The 19033-nt window shown below is 46.5% G+C and overlaps 1 protein-coding gene across 11 annotated transcripts in view; it reads right to left on the reverse strand.

Moving 5' to 3' along the window:
- Positions 1-19033, reverse strand: part of ubr5 (ubiquitin protein ligase E3 component n-recognin 5) — a 170989-nt gene that overhangs the window by 20554 nt on the left and 131402 nt on the right. For all 11 annotated transcript variants that reach the window (XM_038810121.1, XM_038810123.1, XM_038810122.1 and 8 more), the window contains 5 exons: positions 13283-13540; positions 11519-11787; positions 5315-5526; positions 2708-2938; positions 867-940 (listed from right to left, as the gene is read on the reverse strand). In XM_038810121.1, coding sequence (XP_038666049.1) covers positions 867-940; positions 2708-2938; positions 5315-5526; positions 11519-11787; positions 13283-13540 — 1044 coding nt within the window. The remainder of the gene's footprint in view (positions 1-866; positions 941-2707; positions 2939-5314; positions 5527-11518; positions 11788-13282; positions 13541-19033) is intronic.

Genomic DNA, 19033 nt, shown 5'->3' on the forward strand with positions numbered 1-19033 from the left:
GGGTGACTGCTTTGTGGAACACCTTCGCTCAGCTCGCAAGCATGACCTCAACCTTCCTGTGTTCATCATTTAACTCAGCACACTGCTTTCATACCCATATATCCGCTCTTGGCCTGCTGCAATTCCCCAGTGAAGCTCAACACAGGCTGAAGCCCAACACAAGCTGGAGGAGTATCTCCTCATCTGATTAGGCATATTACAGCCCTCCAGGCTCAACATTAAGTCCAACAACTTTAGACTCTGACCCTTCGCCTCCACGTTAAACCCACTATTTAAAAAGAAAATCCCATATATATTTAACCCTCCCTCCAGCAAAGCCCCCCCCCCCCCCCCCCCCCCCCCCCAACATCCACACCAGGCCACCTGTCTTGTGTTCTTAATGTTACTACAGGATGTTGTATTATCTCCCAGCTACAGTTGAATATCTACATTTTCCCTCTCTAGTTCTTAAGAGTCAGATGGACTCTAAACATTAACTGTTTTCTCTCCTTACAGATGCTGCCAGACCTGCTGAGTCTTTCCAGCATTCACTGTTCTCATTTTTATGTCTGACTCAGTTCAGTTTCTGGCCAATGGTAACCCGGCCAAAGGATGTTGACAGTTCCTGAAGTTGGCTTTGTGATATCCGTTTTGTATCTTTAGACAAGGAACAATAAAGTCCAATTTCTTTCCCACCAAGTCTCCATTTGCCTGTTGTTTCATAATGCATGAAAAAACTTTTAGCAAGTGGAGAAATTCCACTTTCTGCAATATATTGCAGAAGTCCATAACAGCTGTGGAAATGCAATGAGGATTTTATTTAATGACAGGATTTCTTCAGCCCATTAACAGTTTGCAGGCTTATTTTTTTGCACAAACATACTCACTTTGATTGGTATCATCATCATTTTCATGTTCCGAATCCTCATTGTCAAGACCAAGCTCCAACAACTCTCGAGTCCTGCAAAGAATGGCCCATTAGACTTAGTTTCAAATATAAAACTATAGTTCTGGTGGCGACATTTGCTTTAAACTGTATTTGAACTAAGATTTCCACTTTCGCTTTGAATACCATAAACCCAAGAACAATTACATTTTATGCCAAAATACCTCCTTCAGTGTATAAAGCCTTTTTTCTGAAAATGTATCGTCATTCAAAAAACAAAATGATTTGGTCCATTTTATCCACAGATCTCCAATCTATAGTTTGAGAACACCAAAATACCAGAATATACTCCAGAAATATTTAGGTCAAATATTAAGCAGTTCCTCAATTTACGTGAGCTTTTGAGTTTCTGGTTGAAATAGCAATATATAAAGCAGCTGAACGTCTTCAAAGCATCATTTAAGCCAGTTCTATAATTCACATCTCGTAACTTCAAACACCATTAAGTGAAGCATCTATGGTCGTACAATTTTATACCCAGCCTGAGCAGCAATCAGGTAATTCTACTTCTTCATATAGCGTGCCAAATTTAAAAACTAATTTTTCCAAAAGTAATTCATCTTTGTGATGTGAAGGGCACGCTATATAGGTCAAGCTCTTCCCTCAAGCATACAAACTACTAAATTAGAAGTAGGCCATTTGACCCCCTTGAGCGCTTGTGAACATATGCCAACACACTTTTCGGCAGTAATTAACTGTTATTGATGGAATCATTACAAATTTATCAATTCATTTTAGTGCCCTGTTGATCGCTCAGTCACACAAAAAATCTATGTCAACATCCATTTCTAAACCAAGTAAATGAGCATGATCCACAAAATAGAAAATAAAGGGACTCCACAAACCTCCTGGCATACATTATAAGAACTACCAGTGTTAGATTGGCTCAATTGACAGCATTCATGCCGTAAAATATTGCTGTTGACAGCACCAGTGTAACTTTGAGCCGCCCCAGCAGCTTAAACTGTAACAGCCATAACGTTAGCAAGAGCTGGGCAGAGGCCAGGAACTCAGTAGTAAGCATGTGGCTTTGTCCCCTCAAAGACTCTACACCATCCATAAAGCGGAATTCAAAAGTGTGATGGAATTCTCTCCCGCAGTTAGCCTCAAGAACACGAGCAGCTCAATATCATCCCAGGAGAGCGCAGGACTCTCCTTTGTAGCGACAGAGCAGCCCACTGGACCCAGTACTCATCCGCTCCACCATCAGTTCACTGTAGCTGAAGAACATAATATCTACGGGACATACTGCAAAAATCCCAACCCTGTGACCTCCATTATCGAGACACAAGAGCACCATTTTATATACTGCTCTTCCTATAATCACCACCATTAATGTTAACAGTATTAACGTTAAGGATAAACAAGGAGGATATTAATGATCAAGTACCTTGAGAACATAAAAAGATGGACTTTTGTTTTTATTATAGTGTCCCTTTAAGGGGTTGTCAATTAATTAATTAGTCTATTTGCTAATTAGTTCATTTTGTTAATTTCAAAATAAAGAGACTAATTAGACACTGGATGTTGGTGAGGGAGGATGTAGACATATGTAATGTTGCACTCTGCAAATAAACCTAATATTATATAAAAAGATTGGCTTTTGGTTTCTTACTTAAACCAGTTGGCACAAACGTGATTTAAAAACTGCTGGCTCAAAACCAATATTGCCTTCAGAATACTATTGTTGGAACACCATAAGCACAAGGAGAATTGGGGGTAACAAGGGTGAGAGATAAACAGGCAATTTTTCTCACAACACTCAACCTGAAAGTAAAGTACCGTTTTCGATCAAGTTGTGGTGTATCCAATGTTGTCTGCTGGTTCATCGCTTTAATCCAATAGATAAGTGCCTGGAAAACGTAGGCTACGTGCTTTAACGAACAAACATCCAACACGGGCAGAACATCGGAATGTTCATCATTATGGGAACGCATCAGAGAAAGGGCATAATTGAGAAAATCACCACGTGCAGACATCATTCCTTGACGAGCATTCAACAAAGTAGCACGTCTGTGGAGATCATAATAATTGGCAAGCAAACAATGAAAATCAATATTTAATATTCATCCACATCAAGTTAGTTCAACAAATCTAATCAGATCAAATAAGCATGCCTTCAAAAGCTGCATCTGGTTTAATTTGATCAACTATATTAACACTTCTGTGCTGCAGAATTTAAAAATTTTCATGGGTTCAAAATGTCACTAATTGCATTTTATTACAGTAATACTTTCTGACGCTGAACAGAGCTAATTGAGATAATTTCAGCTAAAATTAAATGCACTTCTCAATCCATGTGCAAAGATATCACTTGAACATTCATAGACATTTATAAGACAGGAGGCCATTCGGCCCATTATGTCCACACCAGTCAACAAAGATTTGACTACACAAATCTTATTTGCCAGCTCTTGGCCCATAGCCCTGAAGGTATAGCAGTGCAAGTGAATATCTAAATACTTAAATGTTACAAGAATTTCTGACTCACCAACTCTCTCAGGCAGCGAGTTCCAGACACCAACCACCCTCTCAGTGAAAAGGTTCCCCCTCAGCTCCCCTCTAAATCTCCTGCCACTTACCATAAATCTATGCACCCCGCCCCCACGCTATTGCCTCCTCTACTAATGGAAAAAAAGTGCCTTCCTATCAATACCATCTATACTGCTCAATTTTACATATCTCTATCAGGTCCCTTCTCAACCTTTGTTGTTCTAAGGAAACAGCCCCAGCCTATTCAATTTCCCCTTATAGTTCAGACCCTCCAGAATAGGCAGCATCCTGTACAGCTCCTTTTCACCCTTTCCAGTGCTATCACATCCGTCCTATAATGTGGGTGACCAGAACTGAACAGAGTACTACAGTTGTGGCCTAACCAGCTTTAAATTAGGGTACCACGGTAGCAGTGGTTAGCACTGTGGCTTCACAGCACCAGGGTCCCAGGTTCAATTCCCCGCTGGGTCACTGTCTGTGCGGAGTCTGCACGCTCTCCCAGCGTCTGCATGGGTTTCCTCCGGGTGCTCCGGTTTCCTCCCACAGTCGAAAGACGTGCAGGTTAGGTGGATTGGCCATGCTAAATTGCCCTTAGTGACCAAAAAAAAGGTTAGGATGGGTTATTGGGATAGGGTGGAAGTGAGGGCTTAAGTGGGTTGGTGCAGACTAGATGGGCTGAATGGCCTCCTTCTGCATTGTATGTTCTATTTGATCTCCAGATGGAAAAGCTGCCAGCTGTTATTGTGCAAAAAGATGGGCCAATCTAATAGCAGTTAAAAACATTTAATTCACTGTCTGTGTTGAGATTGCACACCGTCTCCGCATCTGTGTGGGTTTGGCATTTGGATGAACGTTTAAACATACTGATCTTAAATCTGCTATTAATTAGCACCATTTTGGATTTCTCAACATTGCTCAACATCCTTTAGCCTATGTTCCCAGTCATATAACTAGACTCCTTTATATACACACATTAACAGGAAAAGGAAAAATTTTTCTTGAAAGTAATCTAGGAGAAAAGGGCTGGCTGACCCGGAGTGAAGTCATTCAAGTGGTGGCATTTGCTATTAAACTGTATGGTAATGAGTGATGATCAAAGTTCTCCGGCAAGACAACATCAGAGTTCATTGTAATCGGACGCCAATTATTCCCCTCGCCCTTTCCAAAATACCCTCATTTATTTCAGGGCTCCGTCACAACATAGTAACATATTTCTCAGTTAAAATTTGAATGATCCAATTAAAGGGCATGTACAGTACTGTACCGAATCTACTTTTACCAGCATAATCCCAAATTGATTATTCTTGCATTGAAAGATTCAAGGCAGGCCAAAATCATTAAAAATAAATTTATTTTAGGGAGCAGCATGATGGTGGAGTGGTGAGCACTGCTGCCTCATGGCACCAGGTCACTCTGTGCGGAGTTTGCACATTCTCCCGTGTCTGCGTGGGTCTCAACCTCCACAACCCAAAGATGTGCAGGTTAGGTGGATTGGCCACACTAAATTACCCCTTCATTGGAAAAATAAAAAAATAATAGCAATTTATTTTAACCGGAAATTATGCCGTGTTTTTGAAGTGCATGCCCATTTTATGGAAGAAAATAATCTGAATAGAAACTTGGGAGCAGGGAGTATGTTTATACAAGATTAAGTATGGCTTCCTCTTTCTTAGGCCATTCCAGTTATGCAGCTCCACAGAAAACCGCAAGCTGCTGGATAAAGCTGGCTGGAAACATTAACTGGGAAATTGACATCCACAGATTTCTAAAATTTCCAAGGACATGGTCACTATGGAGCAAGAAACACGCAGCCCTTTGCATTTAGTAGTCAATCTCACTTCAATGGCAACACATTACTGTGACATAATAGCAAGATTCCATGAAATGGGAGCTCACCTTCTTCCTTCTAATGTTCTCAGACTGGCTTCTTCACGTGCTGTTAACCTCTCCCGCCTGGCAGAATTTTGGGAAGCATGTAAAGGATGGCTCGGATGACCAGGGTCTCCAGCAGAAGATAATGCTGAACCGTACCGTAACTGTGCCTCAGTGGAGTCCATGATGCTAACCATCCAGTTCCATGTTGGCATCAGCTTTTCCTCCACATAATTCTGCGGAAATAAGTGAATCAAAATCTCAAATGCTGCTATCTGGGCTCAACATTTAGCTACCTTAGATGCAAGTCTGCAATTTATGAAATTAGTTCAACTTCTGCACACGAGTGCCATCTATTTGGGGGTGAGGGGGCAGTGATTGAGGAGAACCAATTGCTCCTTCAGAGCTCAAAAGTAGTAATGGTCCATTTCACTTGTACATTCCATCAGCATGATTGAGTTACTTTGGAGAGCTGCAGTAATAAGTTAGTTGTGATAACAAGAAAGTTGAGTGCACAGAGGAGACTTCAATTCTGGACAATTGGCGGTAATGAGAAATTTGTAAATTGCGTGCTGAATGAAGTTCAGCAAGGAATGCAAGCCCAGTCAATTAAATCATCACAAATTAAAGAAAAAAAATCAGTACCACCCAGGACTAAATTTAAACTTCATGTCGAGAACACAATAGTATCAAAACTCAAACTGTTAATATGGTAACCGTTTGCAAAGTACATTTCTTGCTGCATTTTGCCATGTCGGTAAACTCAAGAAATACCTTTTGTAGTAACTCATGTTATTGTAAAAGCAGCACAGTAGGCCTAACCTTTCTTTGAAGTTTACCAGACGATAAACAGAATAAATATGTTTTGCAATGATTTATCTAATGTTTTAATACTCTACAAGCATTGGCAGATAGCCCTGGTTGCAGCAACCCACACATGGCCTGTAAATACCGAAATACATGTTTTCATCAGAATAAAGGTGAAAGAAAAGTGCAATGTATAGATAAGTGAAAAACAAACAAAAAACCCCGTGAAACTTTATGACCACCAATCCTCACACTAGATGCACTGGGATTTATGGTTTTCCCCAAGGCTGTTTTCCTCCCTTCCTATTTATTACAAATACCATGCAAATTATTAACTGTATGAACATTTTAGGCTCAATTAGTTCATGTTAGGAAAAGCTACATTTATTATTCTATCCAGTTTTGTGGCTTGAACGGGTCAGAACGTCACAAGTGTCAATCACCACGGATTGCCATTCCACTCTTATTTAGTCTGGAGCTGCATATTTCTCAGCTGGACCTGGTTACAAATGTAGAGTGCAGCAACTCCAAAGTCCTTCTTTAAATTAATTTTTTTTTAATGTAATGGCCCCAGCCACAATGTGAAGCCAGGGAGACAGTAAATGTTTACGGCACGTAAGTGGTGAGGGGTTAGGGTGGTTGTAGTGATGGAGAGTCAGAGCACTCCCGTAGCTAACCAGGAGTTACAAATGGTTTTAATCCTTCTAACCTTTCCTGGATACATATCCTGCTAAGAAGAGGAGATAGTGAATGGCAGAATGATGAACAGTTGCCACCCTATAATGAAAACAGATAAATTAGTGTAAGACCCAAACACGAAAGAAAAAATGAAACAAAATAGGGGCAGAGATTGCAAACTCAATTCCTTTGACAGTTTTCTTTGATTTTCATTGGAATACTAGGAGACAGAGGACAGAGGTCAGCGTGGAAGCAGGTTAGAGAATTAAAAATGGGAGGTAACCGGAAACTCACACTCGTGAATTGAATGGCAGTGTTCCACAAAGTTCTCACTCTTAATACTCATCATTTAATCATTCCCTCATCTCACTGGCTTAAACACTATTTATAGTCCTAACATTTCCCAGTTTGGATGAAAGCTCATTGGCCTGGAGTGTTAACTGTGTTGCTCTAGCCATATAAAATACTGTGGCTACAAAAGCAGGTTGGAGATTAGGAATCCTGCTGCAAGACAATTTACACCATCCAGGACAAAGCAGCCCACTCGATTGCTCCCCCTTACACAAACATTCACTCCCTGATCCACCGATGCAGAGTGGCAGCCGTGTGTACCACCTACGAGATGCACTGCAGGAACTAATCTAAGCACCAAAGGCAACTCCTTCCAAATCCACAAACACTACCATCTAGAAGGACAAGGTTAGTATACTTGGGAACCCCACCACCTGGGGGTTCCCCTTCAAGTCACACACGAGCCTGACTTGAAAATATATCACCGGACTGTCGCTAGGTCAAAATCCTGGAACTCCCTCCCTAACAGCACCGTGGGTGGACTTGCACCACAGGGACTCCAGCGGTTCAAGGCGGCAGCTCACCATCACCATCAGTCAGAAACTGGGGAATTCATAATAGGGAACAAAGAAATGGCTGAGGAACTAAATTCGTACTTTGCTTCGGTCTTCACAAAGGGGGACATGAATAATGTACCGGACTTCTGAGAGGAGCACAAGTTTCAGTGAGAAGCCGGAGGAAATTAGTACTAGAAAAGAAATGGTTTGGGGGAAATTCATGGGATTTAAGGCGGACCAATCTCCAGGACCTGATAGTCTTCATCCCAAGTTCTTAAGTAGCCCTTAAAATAGTAGATCCACTGGTGGTCATGCAGTGGTATCATCAAAGTCAGCATGCATTTAAGAAAGGGAAATCATGCTTGACAAATCAACTGGATTTCTTTGAGATTGTAACTAGTGTGGTTGACCAGGGAGAACTGGTGGATGTGGTTTGTTTTGACTTTCAGAAAGCTTTCATTCCCCGGAATGAAGAACTTGACAAAAGAAGAGTGGCTGAGGACTCTGGGTCTGTACTTGGAGGTTTCCAGCCAGAGGGTGGTGAATCTGTGGAAGTCATTGCTGCAGAAGGCTGTGGAGGCCAAGCCAGTGTCTTTAGGACAGTGATAGATAGATTTGTGATTAAGAAGGGGATCAGTGGTTATAAGGAGAAGACAGGAGAATGGGAATGAGAAACATATCAGCCATGATCAAATGACAGAGCAGACAGAACGGCCAAATGGCCTAATTGTGTTCCTATGTCATATGGTCTCACATTGCAGATTACTATGTAAAGTTAAAACACATGTGATTATGGGCAGTGTCTCAAGATGGATAGACAGCTGGTTAGCAGACAGGAAGCAAGTTGAAAATAATTAGGTCTTTTTCCGGTTGGCAAGCAGTGACTAGTGGGGTACCACAGGAATCTGTGAGGATCCCAACTGTTGACATTATATATATATATATATATATATATATATATATTCTTTTTTAAATTTAGAGTACCCAATTCATTTTTTCCAATTAGAGGGCAATTTAGCGTGGCCAATCCACCTAGTCTGCACATCTTTGGGTTGTGGGGGCGAAACCCATGCAAACACGGGGAGAATGTGCAAACTCCACACGGATAGTGACCCAGAGCCGGGATCGAACCTGGGACCTCGGCGCCGTAAGGCGGCAGTGCTACTCACTGCGCCACCGTGCTGCCCCCTTGACATTATATATTAATAATTTGGATGAGGGAACGAAATGTATCATCTCCAAATTTGCAGATGATACAAAGTTGAGTGAGAGGGTGAGCTGTGAGGGTGCAGAGATGCTTCAGCTGGATTCAAACAGGCTGAGTGACTGGGCACATGGCAGATGCAGTATAATGTGGATAAATGTGAGGTTAACCATTTTGGTAGCAAAACCAGGAAGGCAGATTATTTGAATGGGTAAATTGAGAGAGGTGGATACTCAGCGAGACCTTGGTGTCCTTGTGCATCAGTCGCTGAAAGTAAGCACATAGGTACAGCAGGCAGTAAAGAAGGCAAATGGAGAGACTAAGCCGGCTAGGGTTGTATTTCATTGGAGTTTAGTAGAGTGAGAGGCGATCCCATAGAATAGAAACTTCTAAAATTCTAACAGGATTAGACATGGTAGATTCAGAAAGAATGTTCCCATTGGTGGGGGAGTCCAGAACTAGGGGTCATAGGATAAGGGACATCCTTTTAGGGACGGAGGTGAGGAGAAATTTCTTCACCCAGAGAGTGGTGAACCTGTAGAATTCATTACCGCAGAAAATAGTTGAGGCCAAAATGTAGTGTAATTTCAAGAAGGAATTAGATTTGGCTCTGGAGGCGAAAGGAATCAAGGGATATTGGGGTGGTGGAAAGAGATCAGGGTATTCAACTTGATGATCAGCCATGATTATAATGAACAGCAGAACAGGCTTGAAAGGCCAAATGGCCTCCTCTGCTTCTATTTTCTATGCACGTTTCTGTGTATGTTTCTCTTGGGCAATTAGGGATGGTCAATAAATACTGGCCGAGCCAGCAATCCCCACATCCATAAGATTATTTTTTTTTTTTTAAAGCGATGCACGACAATCTGAGTCAGGGTAATAGGACCCAGTGTGTGATAGGATAGAGACAACAGAATAAAGATAAACTGAAGTTTCCAGAGGTTAGTAAATGCAAACCAACACATTGAAACAGTCAAGTTTGCTGGTGACATTTCATAGATGCGTACTTCAGTATCTTCAGATTGGCTGGGGCCGGGTGGTGCTAGGCTGAAGTCTTTGAGCTGGAGTGAATATGGACTCGGAAGCTCAGCTCAGGGTCAAATGGGACACCGAGTTCGCAAACGTTATTGTATAATTCGAGTCTGGTTGGGGATGTGGCTGGACTCATTGGGAGGCAAAAAAGCTTGAACCTGCAAGTTGAAGTTTTTGGTGTTAACCTTCCCGTTGCTTACCTGGAGGAAATTGCAATTCGCCAGAGAGACTGGATATCAGACATGCAATCTGACAATAGATGTAGCAAAGGATAGTGGTGGTGGGGAGGTAGTGGTGGTGGGGAGGTAGAGCTGGCTATCGCCAATGTCTGCATGTGTGAAAATTGAGCCAATGTCTATGGATTCCCTGCCAAGGGGAAGTAGTTGTGAGAGAAATGAGTGGTGGCAGGGCAAAGACATACCCCTTGAGATGACATTGCAGGGACTACATCTGGATAAACAAGAGTCGTACCAAGTAAGGCACTGGATAAAAGCAAATTACTGCGGATGCTGAAATCTGAAACCAAAAGAGAAAATGCTGGAAAATCTCTGCAGGTCTGGCAGCATCTGTAGGGAGAGAAAATAGCTAACGTTTCAAGTACAATGACCCTTTGTCAAAGCTTTAACAAAGGGTCATCCGAACTCAAAACGTTAGCTCTTTTCTCTCCCTACAGATGTTGCCGGACCTGCTGAGATTTTTCAGCATTTTCGCTTTTGGAACCAAGTAGGGCAGTCCCAGTCAGCAGCATAATAAAGGAGAATGATTGGAAGAGGATGGTGGATCATGTTAACGGCTACAGAGGTTGAGGGGGGACATTACAATCAAGAAAATATTGCTGGCTAGGGTTCTTTTGGTGCTGTAGATTGTTGGAAACCTGATTGGAGTACTCAAACTGGAAAAATGGGCATGATGGAGTTTGGCAGTGGAGGCCTATGTATTTAGTTTGCGGGACAGGCGATTACAGTTGTTTGGAATGTCAGGGGGACATTTCCGGAGGATAGGCAACTATGGCAATGTCAGCTAGCCTGTGGGCTGGAAAGGACAATTGGTCTCCTGGACAAGATGAACTCACATTGCACAGATGGGTGAAGTGGATAGTGCGTAACATTCCAAAATATTGATAGTGCAAGAACAGGGGAGTGAAGGAACAGGGTAGGAAGTCTACAACATCAAGCAAATTCAGCTGAATAGAGGCAAAGAAGAAACGTAATATTGTGGAAATGTAAAACAAAGTTTTCAGTACAATAGGAGAAAGAGGTGAATACTGGACCTCTACCAGTGGGTATCTGAAGGCAAGCCATTTAAAAAAAACAACGATGGCACAGTGGTTAGCTCTACCGCGCGTGGCAGAGACCCAGGTTCGATTCTGGGTTTGGGTGACTGTGCGGAGTTTGCGTGTCTGTGTGGGCTTCTTCCAGCAGCTCCGGTTTCCTCCCACAGTTCAAAGATGTGGTTAGGTGGATTGGCAATGCCAAATTGCCCCTTAGGTGTCTAATGGGTAGATGGGGTTACAGGGATGGGACGTGTGCCAAGGCAGGGTGCTCTTTCCGAGGGTCAAAACTGACTTGACGGGCCAAATGGCCCCTTTTTGCACTGTAGGAATTCTATTAATACAGCATACGCTTACATCTATTTTATTAGTACTTAAAAGGAACAAACCTGTAAGTTCATGGCATCCTGGTATGTTATTTTTAAGGCAGCTGGTATCTGAGAGTACACCAAGTGGTTATACTTTGGGATTAAACCCATGAGGTCAGAGATCTGCCGTATGACGATACTATAGGCTCGTGCCAGGCTGCTTGCTGATGTGAGGTAACTGCTGGAATTGCTCGCTTCCAGAGCTGCAGCTGCGGCAGCTGCACTAGTACTGATTGTAGCACTGCGTCGTAAGGTGGAAGGATCAATATAAATTAAACCTGCTGAGCCCCCTGAAAGATAGATAATGATCAAGATGATCAAGATTACAGTTCTCTATAAAATATTTACAAAGAAATATATACACCATTTGAAAGGGGGTGTCTTTCCACACCTACATCTCTACTCACACAAGTATTGGAGTCAGTTACAATAAAACAGTTTTCAATTGCAATGGGCTGAATTTTCTGGCGAGTGTCAAGATCCCAATGTTGAGACCATACGGGGATTCCAAGCAGGTCGTCAGGGTGCCCAGTGGCACCACCTTTCAGGAGGCAGGTTTCTAATTGGCTGTTTCCACATTTGTCATTGCATTGGGCATCCCATTAAGGATAGCAGATGACTTTCCAAGGCAGGAAGGGTCTGTAGCACAGAACGGACTGTAGCCCCATCAGGAGAGATAGGCAGAAATGAGATTGTGGCTGACGTCTGCATACGAGAATAAAATGGGTCTACTAGCTATGTGGCTGTTTCTTTATTGTGGAGGGGGAACATCCCCCACAGGATTGTTTTTGTCCGTCACCGTGGTCCTAGTGGCTCCTTCATAGGGGTATGGGGATGCTGATGGCTCCCAGCCTGCTGCCAGAAGGCTGCCTCCAAAGAGCTGCTTAGGATTCACACTCAGGCCAGGAGGAGGTGGACGTACTTCAACGGCAGAAAATTGCTACTGCCTTTAGGAACTGATCCCCAAGTGGGGTCTTCTTGGCTGCTTGCCTCCATGGAGCAGGCTACAAACATTGTTCCTACATTACTCCGGAAAATCTCCTGGAGACGGGAAGATGTCAAGAGGGTTTGTCCCAACATGGTTTATCCCGATTTTCCTTGTCCTCGACTCCAAACAAGACGTCACAAGGCCAGGAAAATTCAGCCCAAATGTCTTCCAAGAGACACTTCAAATTAGATCTCAAAATTAAGCCACCAATAAAAATCTTAGGGATTGAGCCCTCTGGAATTGTTATTGGGCTCTCCAAACAGCCAATCACATTAAAGTATTTTGGCACAGAACAAAACAAACTAAAAGAAACTAAAAGCAAAAAAATCATTAATTGTTTTTTACAAGGAGGAAATTAAAGACTGTGACATTCACATGGGGTGAAAGAAGCTAACGTGTTCTGAAAAGTATTTCCCAGTAATCACTTAACTCCACAATTCTAAAATTATTTTTTCAGATACAATTCTGTTGTTCATCAAATTTTATTAAAACCTGGTTACACCTGATTGAAGAATGTGCAACTTTTTAAAAAGGGGTTTCAAAAGCCAATCTGGTGGAGGGAGTTGCATTTCTCACTGATTGCCAGTTCTGGGACAGGCCACAGCGTAGCCTGTGCTGGAGGTCTGAGTAGCAAGCCGCTACTTTAGGACTCCTGCACTAATTTGTACACGTCCAGCACACTGAGGTATAGTGGTCAGTTTCAGAGGGATAATAATAGCGAATGTGGACCTGTCAACCCCATCTTGCAATATTCCATTCCACCTCCGGTATAAAGTTTTCTAAACGTTAGGGCTTACCTGCAGGAGTGCTGGTGCTAGATGGAGTGGTATTAGTTGACCTTTGGTTCTGGGTGCTGCGTACAGCCCATTGCATGGAGCGTGGCGCCTGTGCTGCACTGTTTGCATGAGAACTGCTGGTGGTTCTTTCCAAAGGCTCATCCTGCAAAAATGTATCCTGTTCTTCATCATCACTCTGGCTGCTGCTACTGTCTGAATCACTAGAGTCATTCGATTGAGAGTCATCCTCAGAGAAAAATGCTGGAACACTGCTGGCACCTTGATAATCATACAAGTTATTGAGTGCTCCGGTTAAAAAGACAAGCAGCCATTCTTTGTTTAAAAAGACAAGTAACCATGTTTTGTTCATTAGCTTGAGGCTGATAAAATTAACTGCAACATTCAGATGAAACAGGTACTTTAAAATTTCAGACAATTGCAAAAGAATATACTGCAGAGCTTCTGGAGATACCACATTGTGGAGATTAAATACGCTTCCGTAAATGCTAGTGATTGTTACAAAACAGACGGAGCCGGAGCATGGAGACTTTATGCGAGCTCTCTCCCCCTGTCCCTTTTCTTTTATTTCCTATCAGCGTTCTGACCTACTGAAACTATTTTCCTCTTCTTATATAATTACTACGCCCTATGCTGCTCTTGCTCATGTATTTGCTTTGTTTGCCCCTTGTTCTGCACTGTAACCAATCACCGTTTGTCGATGTACCATTTGTCAATGTTCCCTGTTGATTATTCTTTTGTCTACTATGTACGTACTGTGCACGTTCCCTCGGCCTCAGAAAAATACCTTTCACTGTACTTTGGTACATGTGACAATAAATCAAATCAAACAAAACTGTTTTAAGTTATCCCATTAAAAAGCAGAGACACTTCCGGTTGCGGTGATGCGGAGCTAAGCCGCACATTCGGTAGCTTCCGCTATTTTTGGTCTTTTGGGCTCTTTTAAGGGCCCGCAGCGGTGCTGGTTGGACTTGTCCCCAGGTGGGAACACAGCCACTGTGCTTATCTGCTGGTGGATGGACTGGACCAGGAGCGGACAAAAAAATCGGCTTTGGAGCAGAGAAAGGTGCGAGGCAGGAAAAACAAGATGGCGACGGGCGAGGAACCGGCAGTGTGGCGGCAGTGTGGCAGCAGTGGGCGCAGAAGCAGCAGGAGCTCCTCCATCGCTGCCTCAGAGAGCTGAAGGCTGAGATTCTGGAACCGTTTAAGGCCTCGCTGGACAAGCTCATGGCGACTCAGGGTACGGAGATCCGAGAGCTACGGCAAAAGGCCTCGGAGAGCGAGGACGAACTCCTGGGCCTGGCAGTGAAGGTGGAGTCGCACGAGGCGATTCACAAGAAATGGCTGGCTAGGATGGAGGAGATGGAGAACCGCTCCCGTCGGAAGAACCTGCGGATTTTGGGCCTCCCGGAGGGGCTGGAAGGTTCGGATTTGGGTGCCTACGTGGTTGTGATGCTGAACTCGTTAATGGGCGCGGGGTCGTTCCAAGGACCCTTGGAGCTGGAGGGGCCCATCGAGTGCTGTTGAGGAAGCCCAGGCCGAACGAGCCGCCTAGAGGGGCACTGGTCCGGTTTCACCGCTTCGTTGACCGTGAGTGCGTGCTGAGATGGGCGAAGAAGGAAAGGAGCAGCAGGTGGGAGAACACAGAGATCAGGATCTATCAGGACTGGAGCGCGGAGATGGCGAAGAGAAGGGCTGGTTTCAATCGGGCGAAGGGAGTGAAGTTTGGCCTGCTACAGACGGCTCTCTTCTGGGTCACTTACAAGGACCGCCAGCTCTATTTTGAGTCTCCGGAGGAGGCCTGGGCCTTTGTCCAGGCAGAGAAGTTGGACTCGAACTGAGGGGCTGGGGAATGATGTACATAGTCCGGAGACTCTGTCCTCCTTGGTATCCTTTCGTTTTTATTGGCTGTGTTTGATGTTGCCTTTTTGCTGTTCTGCTTTTTGGCTTTTTGGGGCTGTTATTTATTTATTTGGGTGCTTTTTTGTTTTTTCACTGGTGGAGGGTTGGGGAGCCGTTTGCGGTCCCGCTGGGTCATGTGCCCGTCTTTTTCCTGCGTGTTGGGTCGGGGGGCTTCGGATGGAAGTGCGGGCTTTCTTCCCACGCTGTAGTGGGAGGGGCCAGCACTGGGAGGGGGGAATGGTGGTTGTGTTGCATTCCGGGGGGGGGATCGTCGGGGGCAGCAGGAGTCGGCTGACTTACGGAGTACAATGGAAAGGGTTACGCAGCTAGGCTTTAGCTTTAGCTTTTGGGGGGGGGTTGGGGTACCGGGTTGCTGCTGCAGGGACCGTAGGGGAACGGCTGGTGAAGGGGGAGGTTTTTGGGGGGGGGGGGGGGTGTCTCCCACCGTGGGGAACGGGCCTGGGGGAACGTGGTGAGCCGAGGGAGAGCTATGGCTGACCGGCGCAGAGGGAGGGGGAACACCCCCCCCCCCCCCCCCCGATTCGGCTGGTCACATACAAAGTGAGGGGGTCGAATGGACCGGTCCCGGGTCTTGGCGCACCTGAAGGGGCTGGGAGCGGACGTGGCTATGCTCCAGGAGACGCACCTTAAGGTGGAAGATCAGGTAAGACTGAGAAGAGGCTGGGTGGGGCAGGTGTTTCACTTAGGGCTAGATGCGAAAAATCGAGGGGTGGCAATCTTAGTTGGCAAGAGCTTGTCGAGTGTGGTGGCGGATAGTGCAGGTAGATACGTAATGGTGAGTGGTAGACTTCAAGGGGAGCGGGTGGTTCTGGTCAATGTGTACGCCCCCAACTGGGACGATGCGGGCTTCATGCGGCGAATGTTGAGCCGGATCCCGGACCTGGAGACGGGGGGGTTTGATTTTGGGAGGGGACTTTAATACGGTGTTGGATCCAGCTCTGGATCGTTCGAAGTCTAGGACGGGCAAGAGGCCGGCGGCGGACTCTGTGCTGAGGAGGTTCATGGATCAGATGGAAGGGGTAGACCCTTGGAGGTTTTTGAAGCCGGGGGGTAGGGAGTTCTCCTTTTTCTCCCATGTCCACAAGGCTTATTCCCGGATTGACTTTTTTGTTCTCAGCAGGGCGCTAATCCCGAGAGTGGTGGGGGCGGAGTATTCGGCGCTAGCCGTATCTGACCATGCTCCGCATTCGGTGGACCTGGAGCTGGGGGAGGGGAAGGATCAGCGCCCGCTGTGGAGGTTGGATGTGGGGCTTCTGGCAGAGGAGGAAGTGCATGGGCGGGTCCGTAGGGCTACAGAGAGGTATTTGGAAGCCAACGATAACGGGGAGGTGCAAGTTGGGGTGGTTTGGGAAGCGCTGAAGGCAGTGGTTAGAGGGGAGCTGATATCATTCGGGCGCACAGGGAGAGGGTTGAGAGAGAGAGAGGCTAGTGGAAGAAACAGTAAGGGTGAATAGGAGGTATGCGGATGTCCCGGAGGAGGGACTTTTGAGGAAGCGTCGCAGTCTCCAAGCGGAGTTTGATATACTGACCACCTGGAAGGCGGAGGCGCAGTGGAGGAGGGCGCAGGGGGCGGTATACGAGTATGGGGAGAAGGTAAGTCGGATCCTGGCCCACCAGCTCCGGAAGCGGGAGGCAGCGAGAGAGATAGGGAGAGTCGCAGATGCAGGAGGGAACTTGGTGCGGAGTGGCAGGGACATTAATAGGGTGTTCAGATCCTTTTACGAGGGGCTGTACCGGTCGGTGCCCCCTAGGGAGGTGGACGGGATGGACCGCTTTCTGGATAAGCTGGAGTTCCCAAGAGTAGAGGATGAGCGGGTGGAGGATCTGGGAGCCACAATCGAGTTGGAGGAGCTGATGGAGGCGCTGGGGAGCATGCAGACAGGGAAAGCACTGGGACCTGACGGGTTCCCGGTGGAGTTCTATAAGAAGTTTTCAAGGACCCTGAATGAGGCGGGGGGGGGGGGGGCTCTTTCTGCCCCGACGATGTCTAGAGCAATAATCTCACTGATCCTGAAGCGGGATAAGGACCCCCTCCAGTGTGGGTCTTACAGGCCGATTTCGCTCCTAAACGTGGATGCAAAGTTGTTGGCTAAGGTACTGTCCAGAAGGGTGGAAGATGTGGTCCCGATGGTTATCCATGAGGACCAAGCGGGGTTTGTGAAGGGGAGGCAGCTGAATGTCAATGTACGGCGGCTTCTTAATGTTATGATGATGGCGTCGGCGGCTGGGGAGGTGGAAATAGTAGCATCGATGGATGCGGAGAAGGCTTTTGACAGGGTGGACTGGAGCTACCTGTGGGAAGTGCGGAGGAGGTTTGGATTTGGTGAGGGATTAATCAGCTGGGTGAGGTTGCTCTATAGCTCCCCGGTAGCGAGTGTGGTGACGAATGGGAGGAGGTCAGAGGACTTTCAGCTTTCCCGGGGGACGAGGCTCGTCTCCCCTGCTCTCGCGTTAGCGATTGAGCCCTAGGCCACGGCGCTGAGAGATTCAAAGAACTGATGGGAGGGGGGGGGGGGGGGGGGGGGGGAGAGCACCGGTTGTCGCTGTACGCAGATGATTCGCTGTTGTACATCGCGGATCTGGCAGGGGGATGCCAGAGGTGTTGAAGATACTTGGGGAGTGTGGGGATTTTTCGGGCTATAAGCTCAACATGGGGAAGAGTGAGCTGTTTGTGCTGCACCTGGGGGACCAGGGAAGGGAGATAGGAAAGCTCCCGTTGAAGAGGGCGGAGAGGAGCTTTAGATATCTTGGGGTCCAGATAGCTAGGAGCTGGGGGGCCCTGCACAGGCTAACCTTTGAGGCTGGTGGAACAGATGGAGGAGGAGTTCAGGAGGTGGGACGCGCTGCCACTCTCTTTGGCGGGTAGGGTCCAGTCGGTTAAGGTGACGGTGCTCCCGAGGTTTTTTTGTTTCTTTTCCAGTACCTCCCCATATTGATTCCGAAGGCTTTTATTAAAGAGGGTTAATAAGAGGTTTGTGTGGGTGCGGAAGACCCCGAGAGTGAGGAGGGTATTCCTGGAGGGAGGTAGGCGGCTTGGCATTGCCCACCTTGTGGGGGTATTACTGGGCTGCGAATGTGGCAATGATTCGTAGGTGGGTGATGGAGGGGGTGGGTGCCGCATGGAAGAGGTTGGAGGTAGCGTCCTGTGTGGGTACGAGTTTGGAGGCATTGGTGACGGCCCCGCTCCCATTCCCCCCGGCAAGGTACTCTACGAGTCCGGTAGTGGTGGCGTCCCTCAAAATTTGGGGGCAGTGGAGGCGGCATAAGGGGGAAGTGAAGGCCTCAGTGTGGGCCCCGATACGGGGCAATCACCGGTTTGAACCAGGGAGAATAGATGGTGGGTTTTTGAGTTGGCATAGGGCAGGCATCAGGCGGATGGGGGACCTTTTCCTCGATGGGAAGTTTGCGACTTTAGAGGAGTTGATGGGGAAGTGGGGCCTCCCCCCTGGGAATGCTTTCAGGTATATGCAGATTAGGGCGTTTGTTAAGCGGCAGGTGGCGGAGTTCCCGCTGCCGCCTAGGGGGGTGCAGGATAGGGTGCTCTCGGGGACGTGGGTCGGTGAGGGTAGGATCTCAGGGATTTATCAGATGATGCAGGAAGAGGAGGAGGCCTCGGTGGAAGAGCTGAAAGCGAAGTGGGAGGAGGAGCTAGGGGAAGAGATCGACGATGGGACGTGGGCGGACGCCCTGGTGAGAGTGAGCCCGTCCTCTTCTTGCGCACGGCTCAGCTTAATTCAGCTGAAGGTGCTGCATAGGTCGCACATGACTGGGGCCAGGATGAGCCGGTTCTTTGGGGAAGGACAGGTGTGGGAGGTGTTCGGGAGGCCCGGC

This window comes from Scyliorhinus canicula, chromosome 10 (genome assembly GCF_902713615.1).
Source record: "Scyliorhinus canicula chromosome 10, sScyCan1.1, whole genome shotgun sequence".
Classification (NCBI taxonomy): domain Eukaryota; kingdom Metazoa; phylum Chordata; class Chondrichthyes; order Carcharhiniformes; family Scyliorhinidae; genus Scyliorhinus; species Scyliorhinus canicula.